The sequence below is a fragment of the Protopterus annectens genome, chromosome 16.part0, assembly GCF_019279795.1.
Source record: "Protopterus annectens isolate FY-2018-M chromosome 16.part0, PAN1.0, whole genome shotgun sequence".
NCBI classification, from domain to species: domain Eukaryota; kingdom Metazoa; phylum Chordata; order Ceratodontiformes; family Protopteridae; genus Protopterus; species Protopterus annectens.
This window is the reverse complement of record NC_056750.1, coordinates 203,938,381-203,958,798: the sequence shown is the minus strand read 5'-3', so window position 1 is coordinate 203,958,798 and position 20,418 is coordinate 203,938,381. Positions and strand designations below refer to the sequence as shown.

The 20,418-nt window shown below is 41.1% G+C and overlaps 1 protein-coding gene across 1 annotated transcript in view; it reads left to right on the top strand.

Annotated features, from left to right (window-relative positions):
* LOC122790908 (zinc finger protein 536-like) overlaps positions 1 to 20,418 on the top strand; it is a 517,195-nt gene that overhangs the window by 475,769 nt on the left and 21,008 nt on the right. Inside the window, exon 5 of the mRNA XM_044058592.1 lies at positions 10,175 to 10,336. Coding sequence (XP_043914527.1) covers positions 10,175 to 10,336 — 162 coding nt within the window. The remainder of the gene's footprint in view (positions 1 to 10,174; positions 10,337 to 20,418) is intronic.

Genomic DNA, 20,418 nt, shown 5'->3' with positions numbered 1-20,418 from the left:
GGGAGTGGTAGAATTATTCCATTTGGTGGCTTGCTGTCATTCTGAGAGAGAACTGGAAAACCAATTCAGAGAGGAGAGAGAGAGTTTAAGCTGGGAGCACTTAGAAAGAAATAGGCTGTGGGATATTGTATCAAAGGCCTTAGAAAGGTGTAAGAGAAGAGCGAATACAATATTACCAGAATCGCAAGGGTGGTTGATGTTTTCGAGAAAGGATAGATGGGCTGAGATGGTACTGTGTCCAGGTCTAAAACATGCTGTGATGGGATAAGTAAGTGACTGTCAAGGAGTAGGGTAGAAGTTGAAGTTGAATACATTTTTCAAGAATTTTTGAGAGGGGGGAGGATGACAAGGCGGAAATTGGGGATGTCAGTGTTGTTGCCTCCTTTTATGTAAGGGGGTGGTAAAGGCTTTTTTTTCCAGAGGAGGGGTACATAGGATTCTTGTATAGAATGGTTTATTAGTATACCAACGGGGAGTGTGATGCCATCTGCAGCTAGGTTAAGGAAGTTCGAAGGAAGGTAGTCAGGGACGTTGGAATAGGGTTTTAGTTTTTGGAGGAGCTTTTTTATAGTAGAGACTGGAATGGGTTTGAAGAAGAAGAGAGAGGGGTGGGAGGTAAGGGGGTAGAGTGAGAGTTGTGGGTAATAGGAGTAGAAGGATTGATGGAATTTGAAGGGAAAGCTGTGCTGAGCTTGGCAATAGGGTCTATGAAGGAGTTGAATTTGGAGGCTATAATATGGTCAGGGGAGCTAGGGCAGGGATTAGTTTTCAGGCCAGGACTGAGGAGGGAAGTGATACTGTTCCACAACGTTTTGGGGCTGGATTTGTGACAGTTTTGAAGCTTAGAGTAGTATGATTTGCAGTCAGAAGCAATTCGTTTTTTTTTAACTTTATTACAAAGTTGTTTATATTCAGTGAGGTTGTTAGGTGATTTATGTTTTTGGTAGAGTTTACATGATTTGCCATGAGAGTGCATAAGAGATAATTTGTCTTTTAGAAAACCATGGAGGAGTAATGGATTTTACTCTTTTAGCTCTGGGAGAGACAAAGCAGTTTAGTAAGTTAGTAAAAGAAGCGTTAAAGTATGTGACAGCTTTGTCAGGAGGAGGAGTTTTCTGAGGGTTCCAGTTCATTAGTTTCAAGCTATTGAAAAAGGACTGTGGGCTGAAGTTTTTGAGGTTACGGGTTAAGACATAATTATGTTGTAAGTGTTAGGAGGAAGGAGTGCGGCAAATGAAGGCAGATAAGTGATTGCTGGGAGAATCAGGCAAAGTGCTACTATCTGAGATATTATTGTGGTGGGAAACTAAAATCCAGTCCAAAGTGCTTGCTGAAGGACTGTCTTTGTTGGGTCTAGTAGGGGAATTAACTAATCGAGAGAAGTTGTATAGGTTGATAGTGTGGAAGGTGGTGGTTGATTGAATAGAGGACCTGTTAATGTTAACGTCTCCTAAGATGATTGTTTTGTTGGAAATATTAGCGGAGAACCAGGAAAGTATGTCTTCCTGAAGGGGAGTGTTATTTCCAGGAGGGATATAAAGAGCTGCTATGGCTATGTTTTTGTGGTTGTTTATTTTCAGGAGGCCTGGGGATATTTCCGCTGTACCAAATTTTGGCATGTGGTTAGTATAAGGAATTACTGTTAGGGAGGAGGAACAAAGTAGTGCTACTCCACCTCCTTTCTTTAGGGTTCTGTCATTTCTAATGGTACTATAGCTTGGGGGGGTGATTTTAGAGTCTTTCAGGTGTGGTTTGAGCCATGTTTCAGTGACTGCTACTATGTCAGGGTGGTTATGGGTGAGCCAGGCGTGGAAGGTGAGTAGTTTATTATGTAGGCTTTGGGCATTAATGGTAGTGAGAAGTAGTGGTGATTTGTGGGAAGAGGGAGTAGAGGTTGGATGTTGATATGAAGGCTGTTTTACAGGAGGTCCTGGTTTGGGGTGGATGTCGCCAGAGAGAAGGACAGAGATAAGTCTGAGAATGAGGCTTAGTAGTTTAGAGGCATTTGTAGAGTTGGGGTTAAGTGACAGGATGCATAAGGTATTGGGACTGTAATGGATGGGTTGGAAAGTTGGATGATTGAAAAGTTTTATGGTGAAGAGAAAGGAGTTATTTGTTTGATAGAGGTGAGGTGAGATGTTGGAAGAGTAACGGGGTTATTTTGCGATGTGAAGAGTGGTAGTATACTGGGGTAGGGAATAGGAAAAGTTAGGCAGACAGGTTAGGTGTAATAGGAGGAAGAAGGAGAGGGGAAGGAGAATATGGAGTGAAAGGGATGCAGGTGTGATGTGCATGGTCTGGATGATGGGTGTGGAGGTGATGAGTGCGAAGGGAAGTGTATTGAGTGAGGTGAAGAAGGTAAAGGTAGGGGTTCAAGAAGTAGGTGTAGGGAAAAGGAGTAGGTGGGGTGGGGTATGAAAAGTTGAGTTGGAGGAGGGAGTAGTGAGGTGGAGGCTAAGGGAGAGTTACTAAGTGAGGGGGGAGGAGAGTTAGGTAATGTGGGTCAGGGTGGAGTGATGTATGATAGGATGAGCAAGCTTGTGGGAGTGGTGTAGAGGATATAAAAGTACACAGCCAGCAAGAAGGGATGTGCGAGACCAGAATGTCTGCAAAAAAACTGTCAGTGAAAATCAACTGCTATTGGAAGGAATAAGCTGCAGGCAAGCCTATAGTGGGTACAGAGAGATGTTAGGTTGTGGTTAGTGGGGTGGGTACACAAGTAGAAGATGTTGGAGATGTTTAACAGGATACTATTCTGAGAGAAACCAGGAGCAGGGCAGTAGTGCAATAGCTAGTAGTTAATAGTAGGAAAGGAGGAATGCTGCCATCTAGGGGATAGTTATAGGAAGGAAAAACTGTGAAAATGCTGGCAGAGAAGAAAAAGGCAATGAAGGGGGAAAAACGTAGGGGTGGGAGACCGCCTTTAAAGAGCCTGTGCACACACCATTTGCATAGATAAAAAAGGGAATTACATTACAAAGATAAGAACCAAGGAGCAGGATTTTTAACATACACTCTAGTGGTTATGGTGGGAAGGTAGTTGACTCCAGAGGTGCTTTGTAGGGTATTCAGGTGGACATCCTGTGATTTGGAGGAACCGGTCATGTCTTTGACCTGAGTCATAGCTAAAAAGGGTCTTGAATCAGCCCACCTAGCTGAAAATCAGTTGATAAAGGTAGCCATATATTGTAGAAAATGAAGTAACAAAGCTGCCTGTGAAGTGCAGTTCAGTTCAACTTGATTGACATCTGTACTCTCAGCTTGTGTATACAGAACAAGTTATCTAACCATGCAGTGTTCCCAGTTTGCCCATTAGCAGAGACCCTTAAGTCTAGTTGGGATGAATTAGTCAACCAGTATTAAAAAGTATGTATGTACTTATCCTAGTACTCTTATGCCATAGATTCAGGTCATTTGCCACCCTGGTTGCTGTCATGGGTTTTACCATATCTGTGATTGAACAAAGTTCTTTTCATGTGTTATTATAGACATCCATCTGGGCTTTTGAACAGCTTTGTTGATGTTCATCGTGTTACACTGCTGCAGTCATTACACTTGGGTTCCCCAGTCGGCCAGAGCTCCAAAGTCTTGGTCCGGCGTCGGTTGCTGTCGCCTCCTCCCCAACGTCAGTGCGACAGGGGTATATAAGATGCAACCGACGCAATTTTCTTCAGTCTTTCTTGCCACGCGGTGCCCGAAGCAAAAGCAGTTCGCAAGTGCCGGTCGGCCGACTTTTGAGATTTTCATTTCCGAATCCAGAACCGAAGTCTTCTACAAAGCTAAGTACCCCGTTGGGGAAACTTTTTCTTGCCTCAGTCTGATGTCAGTAAAAGTTAATAACTGTATTTCTTGTGGGAAGCAAATACCTCATAAGGATTTCCATTCTTATTGTATCCCATGCCTAGGCCCAGACCACGACGTCACTGGTTGTCGATTTTGTGCTGGGTTTAACAAGCGCGCTATTAAATGTCAGTTTGATTTTGCCCGACATTACTTTGGCAGAAAATTTAATTATACGATGCCGTCAGAACTTTCGACGACCACAATTCATAAAAAGCGCAAAGACAAAGACAGGCATCCGAAGCCCAAAACGGACAAGGACTCCTCTTCTAGGCCAGTCGCCAGTTCTCCAGTTTTCAGCGAGGCGCCTTTGCAGCCCCTGATGACCGCTTCAGCAGAACCACAGGCAGCCACCGACTCCTTAGTGGAGATGGCTGGGCCATCGGACTCCCAAGTTTTACAGACTACCGAAACCGACCCTGCAGAGGGATCCGGTGTACATGAGCCTCCTGCTACTTCAGAGGGTGTATTCGGACCTAGTCAGCTTAGCCTTAAACCCTCTTCTAAGTCTAAACCACCTCTTAAATCTAAGAAATCACAGTCTCCAGGGCAGGCCTCCATGCCTAAGAAACAAATGCTCAAAATGGCCAAAGACCTGATCACTCTGATCAGGGGATCCCATCCCCCTCCTGATAAAAGGCCCATTCAGGATGTGGATTCTGACGCCTCCGACCAGGTGTCCATTTCCTTACAGTCTTCCTCAGACCTGGATTACTCTTTACCCCCTTGTGAGGATTCTGATGCTGAGGAATCCATTCCATCAGCCTCTCCCCCATAGGATTACTCTTGGGGAAACTTTACACACCATGAGGGAGCATTTCCATTGGGAGGGCCAGGATTACTCAGAATCCAAGAAAAGGCTCAGAGAATTCCTACTTTTACCTCAACACAGACCCCTGGCTATTCCGCCAGTGTTAGACATTGTGGAATATGTGTATACTGAATCCAGTTTAAATCTTGATTCCTTACCTCCAGCTCCAGTTAAACTAGACAGGTATTACAGAGTCCCTGACTCACACAAATTTCTGTATAAAAGCCCAGTGGCAGACCCAGAAACTATTTCTCAGGGACCCAAAGGGGTCAAGGCCTCATCAGCAAAGAACCCAGTTCCCTCTGACAGAGACTCCAGAGCATTAGACAGATGGGGAAAGAAAGTATATACATCTGCAACTTTAGCAATAAGGGCTTTGAATTGCCAATTTCACATGTTAAAATACCAGCAATTTCTGATGTCTGAGTTGAAACAAAAAATGCTTTCAGATACAGATCCTCCTAATTTTAAAGAAATGCAGGATTTATTGCATGCTGCTGAACAAGTGGGAAAACATACTTTGCAATGTGGTTTTGATTCTTTAGAGGCCTCCTGCAGGGCAGCAGTTACAGGCTCTGTCATTAGAAGACACACATGGTTAAAGGAACATGCATTGCCAGATCATGTTAAAGAAAAACTACTGGATGCACCCTTGCAGCATGATGCCCTATTTGGAGTTAAGACAGAAGAGGTACTAAAGAAAATGGAGGATAAGCCAAAATCTATGCAAACCGTGAAAGATTTCTTACAGGTACAGCCTCCAAGATTTAGCAGAAACTGGCCAACAAAAAATTGGTCCTTTCCTGTCACAGACAGACCTCAAAGGACAAATACAGGCGTCCAAGAGGCAGAGGACAGCCACAAGGTCCTTACAGGCCTCGACAGTGGGGTGCACCAGGCCAGAAAGAAGGAGAAGACAGACAACAACCTTACAAAAAACAGTCCCAATGACTTCCCACTACAGCTGCCAAACATTTCTCTCTTGGCAGCCCCACTGGGAGGAAAACTGGCTCTTTTCTATCAGAACTGGCATATGATCACCAAACACAAATGGGTTCTCAGTATCATTTCACAAGGTTACAGGTTCCACTTTCACACTCTGCCAAGGTTAAAAGGAATGCCAAATCTGCCACCAAATCAATGGGCAGAGGCTCAAAAACAAATTACAGCACTCATGATCATGGGAGCTATTCAAAAGGTACCTCCGCAGGAACAAGGACAAGGATTTTACTCAAGACTCTTTCTGATACCCAGAAAAGACAAAGCCTGGAGGCCTATTCTGGATCTTTCATCTCTAAACACTTACCTGGATGTCCCGAAATTCAAAATGTTGACATTACAGCAGCTTCTTCCCATGCTGGGCAAGCAAGCTTGGCTTGTGACTTTGGACCTCAAGGAGGCATACCTGCATGTCCCTATCAGACAAAACTGCAGAAGATACCTTAGATTCATAGCTGGTCCAATGCATCATCAGTTCTCTGCACTGCCCTTTGGCTTATCTACTGCGCCCAGGGTCTTCACAAAGTGCCTGGCACCAGTAATTGCATTTTGCAGACAAAGAGGAATTCAGATTTACCCATACCTGGACGACTGCCTAATTCAAGTAGAGAGCAAAGACATTCTCCTAAAGCATCTGGCGTTTGTAAAAAAGTTACTAAGTTGCCTGGGGTACACAGTAAACGAAAAGAAATCAAAACTAGTGCCCTCACAACAGATAATATTTCTGGGTGCCAGCTTGAACACAACAGCCCAGATGGCTTATCTCACGCCAGACAAGCAAGGACATTTGACTCAATACTTTCAATTGATGGCAACAAAGACCCAACTCCCTGCAAGAAAAATTCTGCAGGCCTTGGGCTACATGGCATCTTGCATACGACTAATTCCATATGCCAGACTGCATATGAGGAAACTACAATGGTACCTAAAGAGTGTATGGTCTCAACACTGTCAAAGTTTGGAAACAGTTATACCACTAATACCTTGCCTTCAGAAAGAGTTTTGATGGTGGGCTCAAGCTTGTCACCTCAACAAGGGACAGCCTTTTACTCAACCCACACCCAGGCAAACACTGACAACAGATGCATCAGATTACGCCGGGGGGGCACACATGGCAGGAAAATGCATTCAGGGCAAGTGACCTATAGAACAAAAGCATCTTCACATCAACCAAAAAGAGATGCTAGCTGTACAAAATGCCCTTATAGCTTTCAAGGACCTGCTACATCCAGGACAACTACTACTGAAGACAGACAACACCACAGTCATGTGGTACATAAACAAGTAAGGGGGCACCCATTCATATCCCCTCTGCAGACAAGCAATGACTTTGTGGGACACAGCTATAAGCTATCAAGTTCATCTACAAGCACAATTCCTGCCAGGAGAGAAAAACACACTGGCAGACGACTTAAGCAGAAATATCTTGGATCCACACAAATGGGAATTGAATCCACAAATATTCAGAATGATAACACAGAATTGGTGGAGCCCGGACATAGATCTGTTTGCATCACCAAAGAATTGCCAGCTACAGAAATTCTGCACAAGGCGTTACTAACCACAAGCATGGAAAGTGGATGCCCTCTCATTCAGCTGGAAAAATCTAACAGTATACGCATTCCCACCACTGCCTCTTCTTCCAAAGGTACTCATAAAAGCCAGGCAAGAGGGGCTAAAAATTATCCTGATTGCACCAGACTGGCCACGCCAGCACTGATACCCAATCTTAAAAAACTTAGCACAAGGACCACCCTGGATTTTGCCTCAAACACCACATCTACTCTCTCCGAACAACAATCAGATTCTCCACAGCCAGCTAAGGACCTTAAACCTCGCTGCATGGAAGATACCTTAGCAAAGCAAGCAATGCCTCTCTCCAAAGCTGTTATGGATGTCATCCTGGAGGCCAGAAGATCTAGTACCAGGAAAGCCTATTTGGATAAGTGGAAGAGATTCTGTTCCTGGAACCAGGCTCACAGCCTTGACCTTCTTGTGCCAAACATTCCTCAGATACTACAATATTTGACTGAAATGCTGGACAAAGGCCCCTCCTTTTCATCCATCAAGATCCATGCCTCTGCCATCTCTGCTCATTACAACACGGATCCACCAATTTTCTCTAATACTTTGCTAAAACAGTACCTCAGAGGGGCAAAAATCATAAGACCGCCCCGTAGAGCACCTGCTCCAACTTGGGACCTCAGCTTTGTTTTGGAAAAATTAACTTTACCTCCCTTTGAGCCAGCTAGCACAGCAGAATTAAAATACATCTCTTGGAAAACTGCTCTGCTCCTGGCACTTACATCAGCACGAAGAGTTTCAGAATTACAGGCACTAATGGCAGTGGAACCTTTCCTCATTTTCCACCAGGACAGGGCGTCCTTAAGAACTAACCCTACTTTTATGCCTAAGGTGGTTTCAAGTGTGTCTCTAAACCAAACTATTCATTTGCCAACTTTTTATCCAAAACCACAGAATAAAGGGGATAGACAACTGCATTCATTGGACATTCACAGGCAGTTACACTTCTACTTGGACAAAACCAAAGCTTTCAGAAAATCTGAGCAATTGGTAGCATATGCTGCAGGAGCACAGGGAAAAGCCATTTCAAAACAGACTATTTCCAAATGGATAGGGCATTGCATACGTTTCTGCTATATGCACCATGGGAAACCTGTGCCTTCCAGCATTAGATCTCACTCCACCAGGGCAACAGCCACATCAATGGCCTGCCTCAGAGGGGTACCTACCAAGGAAATTTTGGAAGCAGCAACATGGAGCTCTATGCATACGTTCACCAAGCATTATCATCTGCCTCTATACTCTACATCCAGAGCTGGCTTCACCTCTGCAGTGCTGCAGGGCCTTATAGCCACCCCTAATGCATTATAGAACCAGCCACCCTACCTCAGCTTTGGGATTCTACCCAAGTGTAATGACTGCAGCAGTGTAACATGATGAACATAGTACAGTTTTGTACCTACCATAAATGTAGATGCTCGAGTGTTGACACTGCTGCAGTCCAGGTTACCCTCCCTCCATCCCCTCTTCATTGCTATTACGTGCCTAGGTCTACTACCCTTTACTACCTTTGGGGGGTATTTGCTGGTTACTGAAAGTTTTTGTTTGCTTTTCTTATTTATGTTTTATTAGCAATTTGAATTGCCTACCTATTGGGGGGCACCTGACATCTGGGGCAAGGAAAAACTGAAGAAAATGGCGTCGGCTGCATCTTATATACCTCTGTCGCACTGATGTTGGGGAGGAGGCGACAGCAACCAACGCCGGACCAAGACTTTGGAACTCTGGCCGACTAGGGAACCGCCTGACGGCAGGATAACCCAAGTGTAATGACTGCAGCAGTGTCAACACTTGAACATCTACATTTATGGTAGGTACAAAACTGTACTTTTCAGTTACTGTAAACATTTGCAGCCTGGAATATTGTATCCATATTTTGTGTCCTGCACATTGTGATACAACAAAGGCTGCTGTGAACACAACTAGAGCCATACAACATTGTTGTTTGTGCAGTAGGTAGGCAGACCACTAGCTGTCTGCATAATGGAATGTTCAAATACCACTAGGTTATGCATTTCAACAGATATCCCAGGCAGTATGTCTCAGATGGATGGGAAAGCACTGTTCACTACACCAGTAATAACCCAACATGGGTCAGAGAGGTGGTTCATAACACACTGACATCTGAGATAAACGTCCGTCAGATAGCTTCATGAAAGTGGTGGCGGTCAGTCATACATGGAGTTACCAGGTTGTACACACTAGTAGTAGTGGTCATAAATTCTTTGCCATTTGTGTGGTAATGTTCCAGGGCACTGCCCATCACTACCTTCCAGGGCATGCATTTGTCTTGGAGTTATGATGGGCAGTTGTATGCACAAATTTAAATATGTAACTATTTGAAGGGTTACATTATTGGCTGCCTTGGGCTGTAAGTGGAACCATTGAAAATTCACTGAAATGAAGCACTTCTGAATCAAAGCAGGAAAGATTGAAAAATTGTGATATTTGTATATATCACAACCCCATGGAGTTGCTGATTTTCCAATGGTTTTGCAACTAGGAGCTAGTTTGCAAGTAAGGGAGGTTGAGGACTTCAGAGGGCATACCCTCACAAAACATTCCTTTTCTCTGTGTTTTATTATGCTTTACATTTAGCTGGTTTGCTAGTTCATTCTGGCACTTAATGTAGTTTTTTGTGTTTGCATAGATTGTACTATGTAGGCACAGTAAAGGTTAGTTATGTTTCTAAGGGCTTTCACCACAATACATGCTATGTCCTGTGTCTCAGTTGTATGGCATTTGAATATGTGATATGACTCCTGTACAGGTTATTGATATCTTAAATGCCGACCATGGAGGTCATCAGTGGAGGTGAATCATACTTTAGTTGAAGTTTAACAGCAACCCCTAAGGATCCAGAGCATTTGAGGTAGGATTAAAGCAGCAGAGGGGACTGAACAGAGGCTAATGTGAAATATTGTTTGCGTTTCTTCCTAGGGGACAGTGGTGAGGTCAGAGCAATGGGATCCAGCCAGGCGGCCTTGCTGAGGGAGCAAGTTCGAGGAGGAGCAGCAGCAGCAGCAGGGAAGGACTGTCCATACTGTGGCAAAACATTTCGATCTTCTCACCATCTGAAGGTGCACCTGCGAGTTCACACAGGTGAGTTAATATGCCACCTTTTCCTTCTGGAAGTGAAAGGCCATGATATCACTTAATCCATTGTCTACTTCCAGAGAAGTACAGGCAAAGGCACGCATATATCGAAAATTTCACAATACAAAAAATAAAATCACGAAGGCGAATGTAGAACAGAGGATTAGTAAAGTAGAAGTGAAACAGATAGTAGCTGATGTTATTGAATACATGCAAAGTGAAGGATTTAGTGTAGAAAGTTTAACAGAATATGTCACACCATGATGGAACAATGAGTCTTCAAAGTAAAGAGAAACAGGAAGCACAGAGGCATCTGAAGAAGAAATATGGACATGGGAAAGAAAGAGATTTAATGTGGTGCAATATTTATGCAAAGGAGAAAGGAAAACTAATCAGTACAAAAAAACACTAACGAAACCTGAAGAGAAATACAGGAAAGGCATCTGGATATGGAAAATTTTACTGTATAAAAATAAGAAAACAAAAGGGGGAAAGTAGAAAAGAAGATTAGTAATGGAGAAGTTAAAGAAATAGAAACTGAAGTAGATTACCTGTGAAGTAAAGGATTTCATGTAGAAAATCCTTCTCTGGTAACTTCACAGCACAATGGAGTAATGAGTCCCCAAATTAAGGAGAAATAGGTAGAACCAGAACCATCTGATCACTTGCCACATGAAGATACTGTGAAGTAGGAAACCAGTCCAAAAGTTCAGTTGGAGTTGCACAGCAAGGGAAGAAACAGTAAATGTGGAGTGATGGGCTACTCTGTTCCATTATGAAAGAGCAATGGATGACGCAGAATGCAGCTGAAGAGAATATGTCATAGTAAGATGTTCTGGAACTTTCTGTAGAATGCCCGCTGAAAACTGAAAATGAAGAATGTGTCGTCAGTTTAGAAGAAAAAGATCTAAGGGAAGAGTTACTTTATGATTTAATAGAGATGGATACACTTATTAAGATCAATGAAAGAAATAGATTGCATAAAGTCAGTAAGACCCAAAATGTTAGAAGTCTGATAAAACAAATGAACATCGTAATCAAGACTATTAACAAAAATTCATGTGATAGAAGTAAATAGGATATATTACTGTGCAACTAAGTTAACAACAGATAGTCTTACCACAAACGTACACAGGACAGTAAGGGAAAGGAAGTAATCGAACGCCATCATGGAAGTATCGAATCGAGAAAACTATAAAGCAATTAAGACAAGAAGTGTCACTGTTAGAAGGGTATAGAAGAGGGAACATATTGACAAAACAATTAAAAAATAGAGATTTGATAAAATCAACACACTGCATTAGAATAGACCAGGATCTATTGTACAGTATTGCAAATAATAAATAAAAGATAATTCAGCATTGGCTAAAAAGGAAAAGTGCAAAGTAATACGTTCAGGGATGACCCAAACAGTTTTATAGGGAATTGGGAAACAAAGCAAAAGGAAGAGAAACACCACACAAAGAAAAGAAGAAACAAACATATTTTGGAGAAATGTCTATGAAGATCCTGTGGAACATAGCAACAATGCTGAATGGATTGAAGTTAAAGAAACAGTAAGAAGTTCAAATGTACAGGATAAGAAATGGGTTGAAGTAACAGCCAGAGAAATTGAAACAAAGTTAGAAAAAGCTCCTAAATGAAAAACCCCAGGCACAGATGCAGTACTTATCTTTTGGCTAAAAGTATTAACATCTTTACATGAATATTTAGCCCCGAGTAAGAACTACATATATGTGCACCCCTAATAGAAACAAACCTGGTTAACAAATGGAAAAACGGTACTCCTCCTCAAAAGTGAACCTACAAGGTATTCTAAAAACTGTAGACTAATAACTTGCCTTTCGACAATGTCTAAACTATATATCGGAATTGATGCCAACAGAGTTTATAGTCTTTTAGAAGAAAACCCAATCTTTGCAATAGAGCAAGAGGGTAACAAAAGAAATTCATATAGAACTAAGGATGATTTGTTACTAAATAAAGTCATAGTGGAGAATTGTAAAAAATAAGAAGAATGTATGGATAGTTTAGTGCTTACAAATGTGTAAGACCTTACACTGATCAATTACATTACAGTGACCATGAAACAGTGGTAAACCATTTTACAGCTAAGCCATGATAAAGGACAAGTTATTATCCCAGGGATAAAAAATTAAAAGGGGCATATTACAGGGCGACTCTGTCGCCATTGCTGTTTTGTCTTGCCCTTAACCCATAAAGCCGTCTACGTAACAGATTAGGTCATGATTACAATTTGGCTCCCAGAAAACAACAAAGTGTAAAGACTTCTCATCTTCTTTTTGTGGATGATTTAAAACTTTTGTCACATCACTAGTTTCTGTCAGATGATGAACTGAAAGTACAACTGGAAGGGGTCAGAACTTTCTCAAATGATATAAGAATGTCATTGGTCTTGATTGTTTGTGTCTTTCGGCTTTTCCCGGTTAGGGGTCACCACAGCGGAACTCCGGTCCGCTAATGATTGGTAGTGGATTTTTACGTACCTGGTTACCAGCCCTGACGCACAACCTTCAACGAAGGTACGCCCCATTCACGTATGCCTCCACACAGAAGACGCTCTAGCTGAGAATCGAATGGGACAACGTCTTGCTATGAGGCGACAACGCTACCGCAGCACCACCACAAATATGCAAAAGCAACATTTAAAAGAGGAAAGCTGCAGCACCAAGAAAACATCGGTCTGGGACAGGAATGTGATTCAGAAGAACTTGAGCAGGAGGGAGTGTATAAGTATGTGGGAATTGATGGCTGATCAACAGTAAAACATGAACAAATATGAACAAAATTCAGTAACAAATATTTTAGAAAACAAAAATTAATACTGAAAACAGCCCTGACATCTAGAAACAAAGTTCGAGCTATAAACCAATTTGTTCTTCCTGTTCTAACTTACAGTTTTGGGGTGACTAACTGGCTCCAAAAGGTGTTGATCAGATGGACAGGAAAACAAGAAAAATGCTTCATGCTTATGAAACTGCATATAAAAATCAGTGCATACCAAGATTGTGTGTTCCTTGACCTGTAAGGAGGTTTGGGCCTCCTCGAAATTGTTTACATGTATAGATCTGCAGTCATAGGACTGCATACTTATCTGCTGACCTCACCAGATCCAAACACAGTGAAAGTTTTGAAACGTGAAGAGACCAAATCTAAGATGACTTCCCTGCTTAGTTTAGCAGAAGCATATCAGTGTCAAGCGGGAATGGAAACCAAACCAGAAGATAAAAATCAGGCAGCAACTGAATATGCCAAAAACAAAAGAAAAAATATAAGGAGGAGGATCAGATGAGAAGGCAAGAAATGTGGAAGAGACATAAATAGAGCTGCAAGTACAGAAAACTCCTGGAACTACCTCATGTCAATCAGGATCTGATGCAGAAATGGTTAAGGAGAGGTGAATTTAAACCAAAAGATGAACGGTTAATATTAGCGGCCCAAGACATTGGTTTACAAAGTCCATTGAATATGTGGGAGAAACAGACAAATGCAGGTTCTGTAAAACCGAACTGGAAACAGTCACATGTCTTGTTACTGGGTGCGATACACAAATGGCAGAGAGTCTGTAGAAAGGCATAATACTGTGGTAAGGCTGTTTCATTGGGGATTGTGCAAACACTACAATATTGAGGTAGCTGAGGAATATTGGAAACATTAGCCACAAAGCATTATAGAGAATGGTAAAGTTTATATTGCATGCGATTGCCCATTACCAACAGTTCAAAAATAGATGTAAGAAAACCAGATATAGTAACCCATGAAAAGAAGACAAAAGTAACATTGATCATTGAAATTGCTACACCCAGTGATTATACAATGTCTTACATACAGAGAGAGGCAAAGTCATAAAATACCAGGATTTATAGGCAGAAATGAGGGCAATATTGAAGAAGGATACCCAGACAGTTATAATAGTAGTAAGAGCAATGGGTCTCTCAAAAAAAGAATTTTATAGTCTTGTTGAGATATGCTACCAATACACGGAGCTCAATATGAATTGCAGAAGGAGTCAGTTCTGAGTACATTGCGAGTGCTGTGATGAATACTTTTGCCCAAGATTGAAACAATACTCATTTCGTGAACTTAAGTCGTACTTTGACTTAGGAATGGGGTCCATTTCTATCATGGTATTAGAAACCCAAAAGACTTGGAGAAATTAAACTTTGAGTTAATATATCACCTTTTACTCACATCTAGAAGTGAAAGATATTACTTAGTCCATTGTCCACTTCCAGTACGTTGGATTTGATTTGAGAAAATCAGAAAAAACTTACTATGATCTGTACATGGACTAATCAATATTTCTAGTCTTTGAGCATCCTTCTCCCATGCTTTAAACAGCACCACACCTGAGTTAGTAAGATTTTTTTCTGTTTAAGTTATTCACTTTGCTTTCCCTTTCACTGACCCCCCCCCTAAGCCTGTGAGGGTAGTAGCTGCTGATGCAGGTGAGACATTAGAATTGCCATGAGTGTCTCCAAAGAGGAATCCATTTCACTGTACACATAAAACAGAGGAGCATTTTCAGACAGAGAATTACACCTAGGCAAAAAGTTAATTTTAGCAGAGATGTGCAAGTTGCAGTAACAGACTTGTGAACTTCGACCACTGCTGCTGAAACATTCACTCTTTTTTCAGTTCTTGTAGTCTGCATCCATTCCTGATAAATCTTTCCCATGAGTCTTTGCATGTAGAAAAGTAAATAGTGGGATGGTAGCCAAAAGTTAAGGCAACACGGCATCTCTATGCACATCCAAACCAATTAAATGACAAAATGCAGAAGGCAGTAAAGCAATGCAGAACAGCTTAAATAGCAAAACAGTTTAAAATGGCAAAAATTAAGTAGTTTAAGCGCAAACACAAAAATGTACTTTCCCAAGCTTTCTTTTGTTTTCTGAAAATCAGCAGGTCCAGAAACACTTAACTGATCTCCCAGTGAGATGGAATTCAATGGAGGCATTCCTCTGCCAACCAGACAGATTCACAGATCAATGGCTATCCTTTGCAAGGATTGTTCTACTCCCATACCAGAGACATTAAATTAATGCCATGTAGAAAGGGGAGAGCAGTCACCACCTATTAGTTTTGTTATGATCCAGGTATTATCTATGCAGCAGCCAGATTCTGATTCCCAGAGAGTTAAGTACATATTGGCAGTGTTGTTGCCCGTCTTGTTTCTTGTAGATTGCTGTTTGCTTTGTATTTGTTAAATTGCTGTCTGCTGAGATTGCATTTTGAAAGAGTGCTCGCTCTCTCTCTGTTCCAAAGCCCGTGAGATTCGCAGAAAGGTTCGCCAACCATTTTGCTTTTGGCTGAAATATCCCACTGAAAGACTTTAACTTTCATTGACTGATGGGAAGAACACCAGCTAGGAAAGTGTAAGATGCATTCTTGTTTTAGAAAGAAGATTCTCAAAATTAGAGCAACACTTTTTAAGGCTTTTCCAAAGCACCAGAACTTAGTTTCTCCAAGATCAAAGAATGCCTGCATCTTTGATGTAGTCAAGCCTTACTCCATTGTTTCACCAAAGAAAGCTAAAGAGATTGGTCAGAAATAGGCAGAGAAATCATAAAAGGTAATTACTAAGGAAAGAAGGAAGCCGGGGGTGTGTCTTTAGCTGTCACATAGTTGCACCTAGGACTTAAGTTTTGCTGGGGCACTAGCTGGTAGGCCCCTGGTCCTAGCTTCTCAAGTAGAGTTATTTGTCAAAGCCCCTCTATAGGCGGACAGTGCGTGAGTGTCTTCATTAGCTGAGCAGGCATTGGTTAGTATTGCTGGGTGATGGTTGCAATCCATCTGCAGTTGGCCAGCATGTGACATATACCTAGGATGAAATTATGGAGACCATACATGCTATTTTTATGGATCAGATGGCAGGCCCTTTGGCTTCTGTCTGTTGTAATGAGGCTATTCATCTCCCCAGACTTTCAGGTTTCAGGCCTAGGGTTGGATGTTTCCCCCACATTGTCTTGTTTTTGATTATCCGAAACATATACCTACTCCTCTAGAAGCAGAGAACAATACCTCAGGTATCTTTTCTCCTCTGAAAAGGAAAAGGGATGCCTCACCTGAACTATTTTTGGATTGAGATATTGGCAAGGAATAAATTAGTAGGATAAAATATGCTTTACAAATTTACTCTTCCTTGGGGTACAACACTGACGAGAAAGCATCACTAGGTCTGAGCCTGGTGCTATAGCAGAGAGGGATGGAGCCCTGACTGTGACCTAGGTGACCAGGGTTCAATTAGTGGGCCTAGCACTTCAGATGCCATGGTGGGACAGGGAGGAGTGAAAGGGGTATGGCCTTTTCCCCCTCCCCTGTGGGAAGTGGAGAGGGATGCCTGCACATAGGGGCACACTGGGTGGTCAGACTTCCCTGATAAACACTGGGGAAGCCATCACTTAATGCTTTGAGGGAAAGGGGCAGTGCTGCTTGAGAGGTCATGCCTCTTGCAGAAGTGAGGGAATGACCATCACTGCAAACCATTGCATTCCCCTCCCCCACGCTTTCCTGAGTGCATGCAGGGGATAGGGCAGCATACAGAAAGTTTGAATCTTTCGTGATAGCTGCCTGAATGTTGCCCCTTTCAGTCAGCTGTTGCTTGGGTGATGGTGAACAAATTTGTCTGTAGACCAGAAGAGGATCTGTCTGTCATCAGGCAACAGGAGTAAAGAACATGCACACAGAAAAAAAAAGATAACTAATGTCTGACTCTCCATCTGAAGATGTCTTGTTTATTGAGACTCTTACTTCTGAAGGAGTATTTTAAGTGTGTTTTAAAAGAAATACCGGACTTTCACTAAAGGTGCATTGAGCTGTAGAGTATTTATCAGCTCCAGTCTATTGCCATCCTTCCAATATTTTAAATGTTCAAGGACACCTTTGATAATGCATCCCTGGGCTAGATTCCCACCTGTTAGTACCCAGTGCATGAGACCATTTATGCAGGATGGAGAAGTTCACAAGTATTTATATAAAAAAAGGACCCTGCCAAACAACAGAGTAGATTGTAAAATCATTTTGGTATGAAGGTGTATACCAGTACATTTCTGATAGCTGGTGTGTTAATTGCCAAATTAACATATTGTAGTATCAAGGGGACAGCCTTAAAAAGGAGGAGGCAATGGTAGAGTCAATAGGGTACTTGGCATTGAAGCTGAAGTTGTCTAAGCTCATTTAAACTTCTTATAAGACAAAGTAATGAAGTAGAAACACTAGTTAAAAACTGCTGTAATTTTTTTCCCACCTTATTTGACAAAAGTTAACTTATTGTCAGACTCCTCCCCTGTTTGGACCCTTATTTAAGTGAACTTTGGTGAACAGTTTTAAATTAGTGTTGTCACTGAATAAGTTCTTCTTCCCTCAACTATTATTCTAATTGAGAACACTTCACAGCCAAATTTGGATCACTCCAAGGAGTGTAACGTAATCATTTGTGGTGGGCTATACATCATTTGGAACACATCATGTAAAAGTAAGCTGACTAGATTTCTAAAAATATCTAATATTTCCTAATTAATTACCAAAGGTACTGAAAATCCTACTTTATACAGCATGTCTTTATTAGATCTTATCACAAATGTATCCAGCAAACTTAATTGTTGTTTCAGAAAGCATGAGTTAATATCATCTGGTCATCCCTTTCTCATCTCTAAAATTTGCCAATTAATTTAAACAATAATAACTTGATCCATTACTCAAAATTATGAAATAGTGAAACCATGGTACTGACAGAACTGCAAAACTTTCATTGGTCCTGAGTGTGCAAACGTACTGACTCTTTCTGTAATCTCCTTACTTCTGTTCAAGAAAGATTGATCCCTCTAAGTAATTGGATGTTTAACGGTAATTATGTGCCATGGACATCCTCTGACGTGCAATAGCCATCATAAGAAGAGTGAAAGACTGACTAACAAACTTAACTACACAAATAACATTACCTAAGGCATTCTACTAAACTTACTAACTCCAAAATTAATTTATGTAAATCCAAATAGTATAGGAATCGGCAAAAAGCTGAGTTGAACAGCTCCAGTAAAATTGTAAAAAAAAACAAAAAAAAAAAACTAAAAACACTTCAACAGATTTTCCCCAACTTAACCTCTGCTAGTAAACTAATTCTTGAGACACTACATGCTGTTAAAGAATCCATCACTTTCCGTCATGCTTCTCCTATAACCACATCCTTCTGTTCCCTTTCAGAAATTAATACAAAACTTTCAATTCTACTTCAGATCAATAGGCAGAAATATGTTAGAGCTATTTCAAAAAGTGACTACAACTATAATCCTCTGTTTCAAACAGTACACCATAAAATTCCCAGCATAGTGAAACCGCTGAACCTCTTATAGCAAAAAATCTGGACAAAGCCTAAAATGATGGGGGGACAAATAGGGACAGCTTTTAAATATTGCTCTTACAAATTTAAAAAGTTGATAGAATAATTGGTTTTTCATTAGCATGAATTTTCTGAAGGATATGGAGTCTTAAACTCAATTGTTTGTCATTATTTAATTACTTCAATCCTCGGCTATTTGCCAGAAAAGTACAGATTGTAGGAGAAACACACCAACAATATGAGGCAAAAATCTGGGCATTCTGCGAAATTCTGTACAGCTGAGAGGTAGTTCAGTCTTAGCTTCAGCCTTAACTTACAGTTTTAATTTGTCGTGCACAAAGCCTTACTTTATAGTTTGAAACATGCTGTCAGTACGTCTGTTTGAAAGATTCCAAAGCTCACCTGTGCTTATTACAAGCTAATATCAAGTATGTCTGTTATGAAAAAGTACTAGAAATAAAATCTGTGATTAAATTTGTTCAGAAATATGACCTTTGTCACACTGGCAGCATAGCTTTTGCCCGTAATGTATCAGTTTGACAAAATTTTTCTCCATAGTCAAGTCACACATATGTTAATATGGAGAGTGAATTGTTAACGAGAACCATATTCTGAATTTGAAAAGAACATCTGAACCAACTGCAGCTTTTCTAGTGAAGTTGTACTTTCATTCAGAAATGATCACGGGGATAGCATATTTTCTGTTTTTGCCAGCAGTTCTTTAACTGATACAAGTATGCTTATGAAAGGTGTTCTTCAGGATTCACTAGCTGGCCCTCTACTTTTTTTTATAAACATCAGTAAAATGCTCTGGGATATTCCAAACAGCATCCTGCATGCAGAAAATGCTGTCTTCTGAAGTTTTAGCCTTCTTTTAAAGTTACTTAACTCAGGCTTGAAGTTGGCATAATGAAAGCAAAATGTCTGTTAACCTACAAAAGTCTGCGTGAGGGTCAGTGGAACTTCAAACAAATTGCTAAAGTGCAGCTTGTCTCCATTACTAACCCCACAGGGACTTTTCTGCCGTAGTAATGCTACCCAAGAAAGGTTCTTAGTCGTGATAACTTGATTAGACTACATTCATTAACAGACATACAGATCTTCTTGCAACCTATGCCTTAAATCAGTTAGTCTCACATAATGAACCCCATACCATAAATCCAACCCTAACCATAAAATAAACCTAACAACCTTAATCCTAAAGCTGCAGATGACCAAAACCTCAACTCTAAGCCCACCCTAAATACCATTTGTTACCACTAAAGAAACTCACTCGTACTACATCATCCATGTTCAACCAAATTGTATTTCATTTATCCCCACTGTTTACACAAATCAGATCACATCAGAAGGACTCAGCCATACTAACAAGTAGCCTCTCCCAGGCACTTACTTAATTGGGGTAAGGGGTTGTAATTTAACTAGGAGTTAGTCCGGCTACTTATTGCATCCTGCTGCTGTATCACAGCAGAGACTGTAAATCTTTACACCTATTATGATCCTTTATTACATTATGTATGAATGTAATATAACAACAGTTCTGTCTTATATATACAGTAAATAGTACATAGTAAGAGCTGGTCATCATCTGCTATTCTTAGATACTCTAGGAAGACTGGACTGTACAGCAGTAACATACAATTAGAAGACTTGCACGGAGTACAAAATACTTGCCCTCTTCCTCATAACTACAAAGTTACATAAAATAGCTAAATATCATTTATCG